Raw genomic sequence first — 15,065 nt, 5'->3', positions numbered from 1 at the left:
GCCAATATAAGGCTACATAAGGCACACTAAGATGAAAAGTGATCCGAAGTCATTTATGGTGCCTTATTAGATATAAATTATATACTACATGTTGGTCCATGTTTATGTAATGGACCTAGCCCAATCTAATGTACATGCACATACAAGACCAAGGGGATTTTAGAACTTCCCAATTCTCCATGGTATCAGAGCTAGTGTGATTGGAGATGACATGTGATTGAGTCTTGGAGCAGCAGCGTTTGACAATGGCAAACAAAAATCAAATTTTCTGGCATAGGTATGTGGTGTGTGCATGCGGAGGGAGAAGCAAAGGCACCTGAAGTAGTAGTGGAGGTGAGAGTTGCGGTGTACCCAGTAGGAACATGGGGCTTGATTTGAAGGGCATGACTTGTGGATCTATCAATTTGGCTGCGGAAGTGTTGGGTTGCACCAGAATCAGCACGTGTAGTAGTTGACATGATCCGCTGGTGAGCTCACATAAATCTATGTGGAGAATGAAGCTCTGAGGATTGAGGTGTGTCTTCTTGTGTTGTTTCTTGCTCCTGTGCTCCAGGGGAGAAGGGCTGCAAGCGACTGTGGTGAACCTATACTACTCGAGGTGGAAGAGAGAAGGAGAGGAGCATCTGTGTGCATGATGTTATCCTGCTGTGAGAGGGCACCTTTGTAGATTTGATATTTGTTCTTGATCTCTGTGAAGAAAGAGATAGTTGTGTTTGTGGTGGTGTGAATGTGGTTGATGGGAGCAGGTGGATACAAATAAACACAAATAGCATGAAGGGTAGTGGTTGGTAGGGATGAAAACGGATCGGATACGGACGGATATCACCGATATTACATTTGTTTTCATATTTCTGTCCGGATTCGGATTCGAATACGGATAGTGTCAACTATGTCGGATAGGATACGATTGGATATCGACATCATAAATATGCGATTTGAGTATTCGGATACGGATACGGTATCGGATGTTGGATATTCGGACTCGGATATGGACAGATCTCAACTCCTCTAAACGGATTCGGTTTCGAATACGGTCGGAAAATATCCGTACCGTTTTCATCCCTAGTGGTTGGATGTCATAGTGCTTCCTCAATTGCAATTTGTGATTAGAGTTTGTTGCATTAAGGGAGATAAATAAGACATTGTGTGGCTTTTGTTTTGACCTATGTGTTTCTTATTTGAGAAAAGAGCTCTCATTTTGAAGTGGGCAAATAGCTACAGTTTTGCAACCTTGTAAAGAGGCAGAGTGCTTACAGCCATTTTTTAGTTGTTGGCACAGAGTGAAGAGAAAAAAACATATTGTTGTTGTTTGTGCACTTAAACAACGGCGGAGAGTGGCATAATCCGAAGCTAATTGAGCTCTTCACACCAAAAGAACTTGTGGAGCTAGCCCAAATATATTTTTTTGCAAGAAGTGCATAATTAATGTCTATTTCAAAAATGCCTGATGATGGGAACAAATTTTCAAGAAAAGATGATACATTGACAATTCTAGGCAATCTTGTCAACCTTGCTCATCCTAGCATAGGTGTATTTAATGCAAATTGAATACGTGCCTCTAGAGATGTCATTGGGGGCATCGGGGAATTAATTTATTGCCTCATATACACCATTCCGTCCATGAAAAGGAAACTATTGAAATCGGTGATGGAACTGCCCACCCTGTTAGAGGTGTGGATACAACCAAATGCATCCCGTCAATCATATTATCATTTGTTTTGTATGTTCCATCCTTTCTCATTAATCTATTATCATTAAGTGCTTTGGTCGACCACTAAATATGGTCATGATCGCACCCTTATCACCGCCGTTTATTCCTGAACCGGTGGTGAAACAGTTTCACCACCGGTTCCAAGGCCAAGGGCACAGTGGACAATTGAACCGCAGGTAAAAAGTGTTTTCACTGCCAACTGAGCACACGATTTGGTAGTGATTATCGGGGACGTTTTGCTACCGAACCATACGCAAAGCTGACGGTGAAAGAGGTTTACACCGCCAGCCGGAACAAGCTACGCAACTCGTTGTTGCATTGCCGTTGGTGAAAAGTGTTTGTCCACTGAAACAGTTCATTAGTCGGCAAGGAAATATGGCTTCGGGCTGCTCATCTTCTTTAACTACTCCGTGTTGGCATTTGTGTACCATGGTGATTATTTGGTGATTTTCTCACGCGCCTCAAAATTTGTGTCCACTGGAAACAGTAGGTGCTCTCACAATTATGTACAAATAGACGTGATCTTTCCTCTGAAAATCTGCACTTTTATTTGTTTCAACCCAAATTCGTTTACACGGTACCACAACTTTCACTCGAACCATGACAGGCTTCCAGCTACCCGACAATGACTCCTCAAGCGATAAAGAATCAGTATGCTAGGAGATTAACAGTGAGAAGGGATCAAATGAAGACATCTAGCATGGTTAATAACTCGATGTTTATTGATTTAGCTATGATTCTAATTTCTAAATAATGGAAGTAGCTTTATGTGATAATTTTGTTGTTTCCTAAAAGTTTTTGTTTACACCAAAATTTGATAAGCTTATTCTAGAAAGAAAGAGATTAGTCGATGATGTCAAAAGCAAGAAAGTTTTCTAATTAAGGGATATTTATGAGCCAGCCAGGAAATATTATTTAATAAATTTGAGAGAGACATGACGTCCAGGTGCATATCAGGATGAAAGAAACAAGGACACATATCAAATAAGGAAGCTTCATCAACAAGGATTCTGCATAAGGGAAATTAGAGTCCATGTATCTTGATATTTTTTTTGTTATCTAGTCGTGTTCGTTTAGGACTCTTATCAGCCTAGGGTATAAATATAAACCACCAGCTATTGTAACAGACATCCAATCAATCAATACAAGTTACTTTTTTTACTTTATGCCAACCCTTAGGAGTAGGAGTAGTGTAGATCTCGGCAAGTTCTTCAACAAGCAGGGCTGCATCGGTCCGATCAACCTCCGGCTTGTCTGTAAGTACCGTCATGGCTTATGCTTTGGTTTGTTAGGCTGCATCGGTTAAGTTCAACATCTACTGCGAGCTCTAGCATAAGCTAGTTATCGATCTTCATCTAGTTTAAGTACGGCTGCATTGGTTAAGTTCGACCTCCACTGCTCGAATTAGATTAAGGTCAAGTTATCGGTTCTACCTAAGAGTGGCATCCTTTGGGTAGATTCATTAAGTTACCGATCTTACTGATGTTCTTATTGTTATTAGTTTTTTCAGCAACATCAACCTGCCCGGTCGAGATCGATCTATATCGGCCTCATATCCTTTTAGTCCGTCGTTTTGCTTTGTTACAATACGATGTTTCTTACTTTGAACGACGAGTTATGTTTCATCGTCTGTTCTACTTCGATCTTGATCTCGTATAGTACGCGGTTAAGGCACGTATGATCTTAAGAAGGTTTGCTGGTTAGTTAAATCTGGTATATAGTTCGCTATTATGGCTGTAACAATCCGGTCGATCCCCACTGATGGCACTTTAGATCGGAGGATGCTAGTTGGTAGATTTGTTTTCGATCAGGCGTGACCTTGACTGTTTGCTATGCCTGCATCGGCTAAATAGCCGATCGCCTATGCTTTTAACGTCTACAGTGTGTCTCCATGATTCTGTTAAATATGAATAGATCTGTTTACTTTAAAGGTTTGATTTGTTATCTTTATCACGGCTGCCATCGATCTGGTCGAACCCCACTGTTAGAGATAACATGTTAAGTCTGATAAGTTCATAGGTTTGTCCATGTTAAATAGTCGATTGTTCATACGATGTAGTCCCTTTTCACCTGAATCGGCTATTTCAGCCGATTTGCTTGAAGCTTTCACACATATAGCGTGTCTTTCGAAAAGCCTATTAATATGTAGATAGTTTTATGGATTCTTTGGTTTTAGTTTGTTATTATCATCATAGCTACCATCGATCTGTTCAAACCTCACTGATGATGGTAACAGATTAGATTTAGACCGTTTGTAGATCCATTTGTATTAAACATTCGATCTATTCGCATACTATTTCCTTTCTCGATAGATTCATCGGCTCATTGCTTTACACTGGTAATACTCGCCTAGCAGATGATTTTACTTATATCTACGTGCATTGTACTTGTCAACATAAAATCAATCACGATCCACGAGCTTTACAGTATGTAAACAGCCGATTTCTTCGCGTATCGGCCATTTAGTCGATTTTTCCCGTTTGACTGCTCCCGAAGCGGCACACTTGGAACTGTCTGTATAAAGACCGGTATGTTCCACCTTAAATTATTGATAAACTTTGTCCGGGAGGAATTCGCAGGATCGGCTAGCTCTGCGTTGAAGCCAAGCGGATCTCCAGCCTTGCTCCATCAAGCAGATCCTTCCGGCTTGCTGTGTGCTAGACGCATTGACACGTTTTTGCACCGACAATTTTATATCGTAATAGTTTGTCATTTATTAAAAGTTTTGATCATAATCTTTTATCGCAAGCTAGATGTTAGTAAATGATAGAGAAATTGGACTTAATCAAAGTTAGGAAAAAATGAATTAAAAGGAAAGTAAAACATCTTACTTTTTTTCTTTGGATAATAAACCGGATAATTTGACCAGTCAACACCTTTTGAGAGCTCACCATCGATTATGCTCACATGCATATTTGGAAAGCACCCTAGTAGTCTCTAAATGACAAGCATCAAGCAGTGGCACCTCTGCTATAAATAGCTGAAGCCATCTAGCGACGGCTTTGCACTCTCCTACAGCATTGTGAACGTGAAGCACTGAAGCGAGCTTACAACATTAGATCGCAACCCAATAATGGCCTCTCCTACAGCAGTGAGGCATCTACCCTTCACCATCTTATTAGTTGCTCTCTCCTTGCTGTCAGTGTCAGCGATGGTACCCCAAGACCGGCATCGGCAGGAAGGCGACCGGGTGGGTTTCCTCCCGGGGCAGCTGAGGAGCCCTGCGGTGTCACAGTTCTCGGGGTATGTCACCGTGAACGAGCACAACGGGAGGGCGCTCTTCTACTGGTTCTTTGAGGCTCAGACGTCACCGGCTCAGAAACCTCTCGTGCTCTGGCTCAATGGAGGTTGTTAATTAGAACTAATTAATGTTTAGCTTTATTTCTGTTGCCTTTATTTTTTTTATGGAAACAGGAGGGGGTGCCCCCCCCCTACTGTGCTTTTATTGAATTTAAAATAAAGGCAGTTCTTACAAAGAGTGTTCAGGAAACAAAAAAGGAAATAAAGAAAATTGATACAATTACACATATAAGCTTCTAGCCAGCTTTTGCCTTTATTTCGCGCTGTAGTTCGCGATACACGTCGACCATGGATGTTGTTCAACGAAACGTCCTCATCAGACCTTAGTGATCTACTTATCAGATATATAGCCTTGCTTTAGTTATGGTCATTTTTTTCTACTGCAAAAGTTGATTGGTATTCTTAAGTCTTCTTTCTCTAACATTTTCCATGCAATTCGATCTTTTCTTGCACTGTGATCCTCTAACATAACCTTTTTTCAATCCATTTTCAGGTCCTGGTTGCTCATCTGTGGGCTATGGAGCAGCTTCTGAGCTGGGGCCTCTCTTGGTCAATAGCAACGGAACTGGTTTGAAGTTGAACAAGTTTGCATGGAATAAAGGTTTACTTCTCTCCTTGCTCTCTGCTACTTGAACGATGCCGTGTTCATCTTCTCGTCACATCATAGGGTCATAAGGTGCTACTAATAAAACTGAACCTCCGGGTGTGCCACCACACTCTCCTATTTATGTTGAGCTGTTAATTAGTTGGGTCATCACTCTGACCAAATTGGCTCAACATAGCATCCTTGAACGAGCAGTGGTGTTGAGTTGGTAGCTGGGTCGATCGATGTACGTGGTAGTTTTGTGGGAAGTGTAGCACACATACACCCCTCCAGGATTTTTTTTTTGTATTCTCCTTTTAATAAAATTTGTGTTTTCAAAACTCTAAAAATAATTTTGTTTTCTCCTAATAAAAACTTGTGGCAAAATTTCTCCTTCTGAATAAAAAACGCCTATAGTTGATGACTCACCATGTTTTATGGGTGCACCCAGCTCGTTTTTACCCACAGTTTTTCTTTTGTCGACATTAGCACAGAGTTCGTGATGTTCAGAGTAGTAGTTTCAAAAAAATTCCTGTACTCATTTTTCGTTTGGTTCGTTGAAATTTCATTCAGAGGCCAATTTGCTGTTCTTGGAATCCCCCGTTGGTGTTGGCTTCTCATACACAAATACTTCTTCTGACCTAGACAACCTCGATGATCGCTTCGTCGGTATTAATCTTCACTTCATATTTTTTTTAAAAAGAAAGCTAATTAAACACGCGTTGCTCTGTTTGTTGATTAAAACTTTGAAATGATGCAGCCAAGGATACCTACACCTTCTTAGTGAACTGGTTCACCAGGTTTCCACAATACAAGAGCCATGATTTCTACATATCAGGAGAGAGCTATGCAGGTAATATAATATAATTAATATAAGGAGGCAGATAGCTCCCTTTCTCCCTGCAAAGAAATTGCAAGATTGAATGAGGCCAAGGCCACAATGAAAGGATACCGCCTTTCTATAGTGATCAGTAGTGTAAGCGTGCAAAACAGGATCGAATAAATTCTATCTTTCCACTGTCCACTATTCCCTGGTCAAAAAGGTTGTTAGCCTAAACTACATGCAGACCCTATTCCAAAAAGTCCCACTACCGTTGTTAGGTGCGGAACCAAGTTGACGGGATTTATTCTGTTCAAAAATACAATTGACTTGTCCGAATATAATCAGCTGAATGCATGCTTCTTTTAATTTTGTTGACAATTAATGCTTCTTTTAATTTGTTGTTACTGAAAAGGTAAAAAACAAATAATGATATTAGGCTGACATGGTAGGAAAAGTAGTGTGTGTAATAAGACAACAAAATATATGGGGAAAAGTATTAGTTTTCAAGTATGGTGGTTATCCTACTGGCCATGCACAAGAAAATTGAGGGTCTATGCGGTAAGCAACAACCACCAATAATATATGTGTGAAACACATGTGACAGCATTTTTATCATTAAGACACTGACCAACTTTGATGCAACAGGGCATTATGTTCCACAGCTTGCAGAAGTGGTGTATGAGCACAACAAGCACCTTGAAGCGAATCAGCAAATCCATTTGAAAGGATTTATTGTAAGTGATTAGAAACCACACCTCCATCTCACTCTTTTACTTCAGGTGAAGATATTAAATTTATGGCAGTTATTTTCATTTCAAATCATTGTGCTATGTATCATATTTGTATTGCAGAGATTGTAGGTGCAAGTTTTGTTGAAGTGCATTGATTCTTTGTTTTTTTTTAACATTGATTACTGCTTTTTTTCCTTGCTCCAACGAGTAATAAGGTATGAAAGAGCTGAGAACTCAAATTTACCTACATACATTTGATAGGTCGGCAATGCAGAGACTGATGATTACTATGACTACACGGGAATAGTCGAGTTCGCTTGGAGCCATTCAGTCATCTCAGATCAATTTTACGAGCGAGTAAAAAATGTTTGTGACTTCAAGCTCTCACCCACTTCCACAGAATGTGGTCATGTAATGGACCTTCTATACCACACGTACAATGAGATTGACATCTACAACGTGTACGCACCCAAGTGCAACACAGATGGATCAGCACTGTCGTCGTCGTCGTCTAGTTCTGACAGCAGCGCGGTAGAAAAGGAAGCCAAGGTTAGTGAGGTGTTCATTAACTCATGTTGATGCATTAGCAGGTACAGCAACTAGAGGAATGCACTGTAGTTAGGAACTGAAGATAAACTGGATGCAAATTTTAGAACAAGTCCAAAAGACGGCTGAGGATGTACTCGGGATACGATCCATGCTACTCCAACTACATTGAAGCTTACTTCAACAGGATGGATGTTCAGAAATCACTTCATGCTAATACCAGTGGACGGATCAAGGACAGAACATGGAGTCTTTGCAGGTGACATAATAATATAAAAGCATTATTATTACTTTCCTTGAGATGCATGCCCTACTAATCAGATAGAATATGCCGTACAATTTGTTTCAGTGATCCAATTTTTGACTTCTACGACATGGAGGTCTTTTCTGTTCTTCCTATTTACTCCAAGCTTATTAAGGTTGGACTAAGAATTTGGGTCTACAGGTAATATATGCAGTTCACCTGCTTGCTTTATGCATGGAACAACATAACTTGGATAGATTATTCCCTCTATCGGGCCCAAAGTATAAGAATTTCTGAAAAGATTAGGATAGATTAGGCAACAAGGGAATACTAATATACTATCGCTACCGGTTCCAAACTGACTATAACCGGCAGTGGACAAGCAGGGCATCATTGCCTATTCCAAACCGGTAGTGATAATAGGTTCAAGCGCATATAGGCACTAATAGTTACAAAAAGAAAGTGTGTTTCTCGTAATTCAGACCAATGACATACAGCCTCATCCATAGCCTTCTTTATTATCTCAACTACGCAACAACTTGTGACTATATAACCGAGCTATTATCTTAACTACACATTTATGGATCTAGTATTGTATATATATTTGACACTTTAAATAATCTCAAATAAAAAAACAACTACAAAGTTATAGATCTCGTCGGCTATTATAATTTGGATGTTGATTTTGTCTCCATTCAAAATTAATTAATATCATTAAATATTTGGGATACCACAGTACCCACAGGAACCTACAAGTATATGTATGTTTTGTAGCAGTGCTTATTAAACATCCGGGACCACTCTTATTTGGCTTAATTGTGGCCCAGTGATGGGGCTAATCTTGGTTGCGACTAATTGGCTTAACTAGTCTATCAATTTCTACTACTACTTAGGCTAGAATCTTTGTATTTTCTTCATCATATCTATAGTTTCTCTTCTTATGCATGATCTCTATGTTTTAATTTAAATATTTTTTCATTGAAACTTTAGATTAAATTATGGTGGCTCTTCTTTGCATGCTTTACCTTTGTCATAACATAGATCTAGATTTGAATTTTAAAATTTCGATTTATGAGTTTCTACAAAATATTTATCTGTATATATATATTTTAATAAAAACTCATTTTGTACTTTATTAAGAATAAGGATCATAGCTTATAGACTGCACCCTTAATTACCACAATGGCATAAAACGTCATTTAAGCCTACACAATGGCGCTCAAGATTGTAGAACAATGCGAACCTCAAAAGAATTTTGATATATAAGTCTAAAAATGATTGTGTAATCCAAATTGAATCTAAAAAACCAGGGCACCTTTTGGTTTGAACTAACCTCCTCCATTACTCAAGATATTTATTAATTTCCTCTATCAAAGAATTATATATGTAATATTGTTTTTTTTAACAAAAATAGAGTTCTTTCAAATATACTATTAATATAGATAAATAATGATTTTTTTGTAAAAAAAATATATTTATCTAAAGTAATAACTTACAAAGTTTATTATTATTATTATTATTATTATGGAATATATTTCAAATGAAATGTTAGTGCCATTAGTATATGAGTCATTATTGCTAAAACATAAGTATATGTATTTGTTGCTCATGTATGCATGTATATTTGATCTATATATGGCACATTGTGTATATTTAAGTTAGTTTTTATCTATTACTAGTGATACAAGTGGGTAACTTAGAAATATATAGGCATACCTTATGGCTATTTAAAACCTTTTTTCCATAATATCATATAAAAATATGTTGCTAATTTAGATTAGATTTGAGATAATATTTAGTTTACTTACTAATTGCGATATGGGTAACTTAGTTACAAGTTTAGGGGTTACTTTAGAATATGCTTTATAATATGAGAGTTGGGTACTTTGGACACTGATTTAGGGATTCCATTTTGTTTTTTTTCATAATGGTAAATAATGTCAGTAAATCTTTAGAAAATAAAATAGATCTCTATTATTGTCAATGGTGATTAGAGTCTACAATTGATGGCCAGGTCTCTCTGATTTTTATGAGAACTTCTACAATTTATCCTTTTTCAATGCATCGTGAGAATTAACATGGGAATGCGCTGTTAGAGACCTCCAGTTAGTAATATTGAGATTGAGATTGCTAGCCCATAACACTCTTGGTCGGGATAAAATTAACTTGTAGCATGTCGCGAGGATTAGCTTATGTAGGGTTGGGTTCTCAAATGTCTTTATATTTGGGATAAAATTTAAACGCTAGAAGTCCTTGTATTTTGGATGCATGGATGAAGTCCTAACTGCTAGACATGCACTTGGGGCCTGTGTTTTGTGCATGTTTGGATATTGATCAAATTAAATTCATTATAGTTACTCTTTTACAGCGGAGATGTGGATGGCAGGGTTCCGGTTATTGGATCCCGCTACTGGGTAGACGCACTTGGGCTTCCTATCAAGTCACAGTGGCAACCATGGTATCTAAAAAATCAGGTCGGCCACCCTACTACAAGCCCAAAACTTTCCACATTTATTCATTTAATATTTTTCATGTAAGCTGAAAACTGCATTTCAGAGTTCATGCATTGGTCAATGGTATTGAAAGGATGCTAAAGAAACTCATTACAGGTTGCTGGAAGGTATGTTGAGTATGAAGGGCTGACCATGGCCACTGTCAGAGGAGCAGGTCATACAGTTCCACAAGATAAGCCAGAAGAGGCACTTGTGCTAATCAAATCCTTCCTTTCCGACACACAACTTCCGGCAAAAAATAACTGAGGGCTGCTACCAGAATGATATATGCTGAATAAGTAAGAAGATATAACCGGTATTGAGATTGATGTAACCAGTATCCAGTTGAGTATGGCTCTATTTGTAACCAACCCAAGTCATGCAGCAACTGGAAATGAAATGCTTACTAATTAGCCCGTGTGTGGCGCACATAAGTTGTTCAATCCTTGAGATTTTGTTTTTGAAATAAAAATAACCCACCCTAAACACTCTTGTTATCTGTGTGTGGGAAGCTGTTTGCCCTGAAGGAATGTGTTGATAAGTGCGAGACCTTCTGAAGGTTTGTTGAGGGGCACCAAATGACCAGCTCCTCTGATTGTCACCATTGTCATGCCATGGTACTCCACAAATCTTCCCGCGACCTACAATATTGTACATGTCCTCCACATTAGTGGTACCACAATACAAAACTGACAATAGTATCAAAGGTAACAGTTGGAAAATAGTCAACTCCTGACCTGTTTGTTCAGGTACCAAGGTTGCCACTGTGTCTTAACAGGCAGGCTCAGGGTTTCCACACAATACCGCGATCCGATCACTGGGACCCTACCATCTGCATCCCCACTGCATGGAGGATAGACTCAATTATCATTGAGTCGCCAACACTGATAAAATCTACTCTAAAGGCTTAAGCTACCGGAGATCACAAGTACAGTATTATGTTTCAGAAAGGTTCAGCAAGTGTTTTCCAAGAGTAAAATATCTGTACATGGATAAGTAAGAACACGGTATATTCTGTAACAATAGGAGGACTGAGAAATGATTAAGAGGAATCATATTCATACCTGTAGAGCCAGACCCTCAATCCTGCTTTGATAAGCTTAGAGTAGATTGGTAAGATGGAAAGTACCGAAAAATTGTATGACCTTAAAATTGAATCACTGCATGGTACATGAAAATAAAAGTAAGTCAAATTCACATTCATGTCTAACTCTGCCTAATTTTTCCTAATAAATTATAAAGTTTAACCATGCCAATGTTTCCCTAATTACTACTTTGTTCAGTTTTCAATGAAATATAAGCACTATGTAAAGACATTCGTCACAACAAATTGAGTGTGATTCACCTGCAAACTTGCCATTTTCGAGTTCCACTGACATTTGCATGGAATGCTCTCTGCACATCTGCGTTATTGAAGTACTTTTCAGCATACGAAGAATAACATGGGTCATATCCCGAGAACATCCTAATCCTTCTCCTGAAATGTTCCTACCATGTAAGAAAAAGCGTCAGGAGTTCAGAACAGAGCATACACTTTGAGCTAACTGTTGCTCACCTGATCGTTAGCTACGAATTCTTGATCAACAGCAAGTGCAGCTGATGACGGAGGAAGATTGCATCTGGGCGCGTAGATGTTGTAAATGTCAATCTCTTGGTACTGGCTGAACACAGTGTTCATGGCTTTATCACAATCATCGGTCCAGTTTGAGATCCTGAAATCACAGACCTTCTTGATGCGATCGTAAACTTCATCTGACACTACTGAGTGGCTCCAAGCATATTCAGCCAGCCCCTTCGAGTCGTAGTAATCGTCAGTTAGTGGATTACCGACCTACAATGGGACAATCCAAATGTTACAACATGTAACGTTTTGAAATTATTTTGTAAGCATCACAGAACACTTTTCCTACTAGAACTTTACATTTCTCTGAACTGTTTCATGAAAGTGGAGCACAATTATAGTTACAGTCTTACAGAGAAGTGGCAGTGCCCCTTTTTTGGTAATTTTTATAGATGCAAGTACATTTTCAAGAAATAGATAATGTTTCTCACATGTAAAGCATAAATAAAATTGCTATTCACTTCTTAGCTACCTTGTCACTATCAGCTAATTGTCAAATAGAAGGAGAAGGCTAGATTCGGTAGTCAAAGGATGCTTTCTTTAGATTCTCACCATGAAACCTTTAAGGTTGATGTATGTGTTGGTCTTGCCTTTGTTCCTGTCATAGACAAGTTCAGCAAGTTGTGGCACATAGTGACCTGCATTCATTCAAAATTCTTTTTGAGTGATGCGCAGAGGAAAAGGAATAGTTTTGCTCCACGAATTTGTGCGCTATCAAAGATACCATGGCCAGTGGACATTCCCGTAATGCCATACAATCTATAAAGGCCTAATGACGTGGTATGAAGAAACCTTAAATTCCTGTGTCTTTATAGAAAGAAGGCACGGAATCTGAAACCTGCGGTAATGAAGTTTTTACATTTGGAAAATGAGATGTCACACTAAAGTAGAATGCTAAATGTACACAGTGCACTTTTACCCACCATTAACATTTTGTAAACTGGAAGAGATTCTGTAGGAAGAGATTCATATGCTTGAACATAAAGCTAATTTTACGCCTTCCTTTCCTGGACCTTATCAGTAGTGATCAAAATTTGGACTTGTAAAAGACACGTATAGCCGAACTTTCAGCATCAGAACAGTTTCCAGATTTTAACCAGTAGGAATACTGGAATGTAGAATTTCAAGGGTTGCCACGTTTTAACTTAACACTAGAGACCATGGTTCGGAGGGCAACTATGTTTTCTTACGTGAAAAATAATGCACCACATTGTTCTTTGTTGACAATCACAAAACAACTATTGGTATTTGGTATGGTAAGCCCATGTCAAGAATTACCTTTTTTTGTTGGATAAAGGAATGTCATGAATTACCTGCATAGCTCTCCCCGGAGATATAAAATTCGCGGCCCTTGTACTGCGGAAACCTCTTGAGCCAATTTACTAGGAAGCTGTATGCATCTTCAGCTACAAAACAAAAAAAAAATGATACCACACGCACACATCTTAAACATTTTGAAAACAATGACGAAGCAAAGACAAACTCCCTAAAGAATACTGGAAGTACCTACGAAAGCATCATCCAGTTTGGTGAGGTCAGAGGATGTGTTGGTGTAGGAGAAGCCAACCCCAACAGGTGACTCCAGGGAGAGCAAGTTGGCCTCTGGCAAGAGCAATAAAAGGTACTTATCAGTTTTGCTTGGTTATATTGCAGTGTTCTTTTGCCAGCCAAAAGAGAAAAAGTTAGTTCTGGCACCTCTGTTCCACGCAAAATTGTTGAACTCAAGCCCTGCCCCGTGTTTAGTGACTCTGAGAGGCCCCAACTCAGAAGCAGCTCCGTATCCAACTGATGAGCAACCAGGTCCTGCATGTTATGCAGAAATATAGTTTGTACATTAACTTTTCCTGAAGAATGCAGAGAACTGCAAGCACAATAAGATAATTTGCACAAAACATTCGTAGGACAGGCCAAGGTCCAGAGCACTGCTAGTATTCCTGATCAATGACCCCTGCACATTGCAGGTTACTACCATTGCAGAGCATGAGCTAACTACTTACAGTGAACTAGACACAAGGAATACATCGATTGATCTGTCATTCGTTGTGCATGCTCTGAATTCCTGTCTCGTGGAAAATTGAACATAGAAACTAAAAAAGTAAAGAAAGAAAATGAAAAACTAGCTGAAGGCAAGCAAGAACCTCCATTGAGCCAGAGCAGGAGAGGCTTGTGCGCGGGCGACGTCTGAGCCTCAAAGAACCAGTAGAAGAGCGCCCTCCCGTTGTGCTCGTTCACGGTGACGTACCCGGCGAACTGCGACACCGGAGGGCTCCTCGGCTGCCCGGGGAGCAACGCCACCCGGTCGCCCTCCTGCTCGCTGTAACTGTAACCCACCGTCGCCGCGTAGCAGCACCAGCACGAGCTCTGGAAGAGGACGAGGAGGAGAACAGCAAAGCTGAGCTGCTGGCGCTTGGACGTGGACGTCCGGGCAACAAGACGCCCTGCCATTGTCGCCATCCGAATCCGAGTATGTGAGACCGTGGTCTGTGCTCAGCAGCAGTCGACACAAGGCCAAGAAGAGGAGAAGGCGAGCGAGAGGATGACAGATCGAGAGGCACGAGCACCACGACTGTGCAAGGGATCAGAGAACGGGCAGGCTTCGGGTTCGCAAGCAGCCAAGCAGGGGCTCACGGTCACAGGCTCACAGCTAAGCGGCTCGAAGCGTGTGACAGTGAGATCATGTGAAGCGGATGGCGCCTGCCATTGGAGGTGGGGATCGGCATCGGAAGGATCACGGCACGGGTTGGCGGATTGCTGGGTGGTGGTGGCGCATGTGAACGCCGGATAACGATTTTTATTTGCTGCCGCTGCTGCACTCTAGCCGAGGGCATCTTCTGCTGACGGCTGCCTGCATCTGCGTGACCTTATATTATCCGAGTAGGTGTAAAAGTATCCTTGAAATGATCCGAGTAGGTGTAAAAGTATCCTTGAAATGGTCGCAACTCGCAAGGATCATGATTTGGTTTCTTCATTTGATTGGGGGCGTTCTTCTTGGCTTGGCTTGGCAGCTGGCCGGC

The 15,065-nt window shown here is 40.0% G+C and overlaps 2 protein-coding genes across 3 annotated transcripts; one reads left to right on the top strand and one right to left on the bottom strand.

Moving 5' to 3' along the window:
- The first annotated feature begins 4,784 nt into the window (after nt 1-4,784).
- On the top strand, nt 4,785-10,697 carry LOC136449935 (serine carboxypeptidase-like 26). The gene is made up of 10 exons (XM_066450163.1): nt 4,785-5,058; nt 5,505-5,612; nt 6,168-6,263; nt 6,355-6,447; nt 7,063-7,151; nt 7,410-7,697; nt 7,802-7,953; nt 8,044-8,139; nt 10,307-10,412; nt 10,548-10,697. Exons 1-10 carry the CDS (start codon nt 4,785-4,787, stop codon nt 10,695-10,697), a joined length of 1,452 nt encoding a protein of 483 aa, XP_066306260.1.
- On the bottom strand, nt 10,688-14,601 carry LOC136449934 (serine carboxypeptidase-like 26). Of its 2 annotated transcripts, XM_066450162.1 has the most exons (11): nt 14,190-14,601; nt 13,747-13,854; nt 13,558-13,653; nt 13,365-13,457; nt 12,604-12,689; nt 11,986-12,261; nt 11,776-11,918; nt 11,495-11,590; nt 11,168-11,273; nt 10,911-11,071; nt 10,688-10,818 (listed from the first exon to the last, which is right to left on the bottom strand). In XM_066450162.1, exons 1-10 carry the CDS (start codon nt 14,503-14,505, stop codon nt 10,925-10,927), a joined length of 1,467 nt encoding a protein of 488 aa, XP_066306259.1. In that variant the 5' UTR covers nt 14,506-14,601; the 3' UTR covers nt 10,688-10,818; nt 10,911-10,924. The 2 variants fall into 2 exon arrangements, with proteins under 2 accessions (XP_066306259.1, XP_066306258.1); XM_066450161.1 differs by having other exon boundaries at nt 10,734-11,071.
- Between the last annotated feature and the right edge of the window lie 464 nt (nt 14,602-15,065).

Source organism: Miscanthus floridulus, chromosome 5 (genome assembly GCF_019320115.1).
Source record: "Miscanthus floridulus cultivar M001 chromosome 5, ASM1932011v1, whole genome shotgun sequence".
NCBI classification, from domain to species: domain Eukaryota; kingdom Viridiplantae; phylum Streptophyta; class Magnoliopsida; order Poales; family Poaceae; genus Miscanthus; species Miscanthus floridulus.
This window is presented reverse-complemented; position numbering and strand designations above follow the sequence as displayed.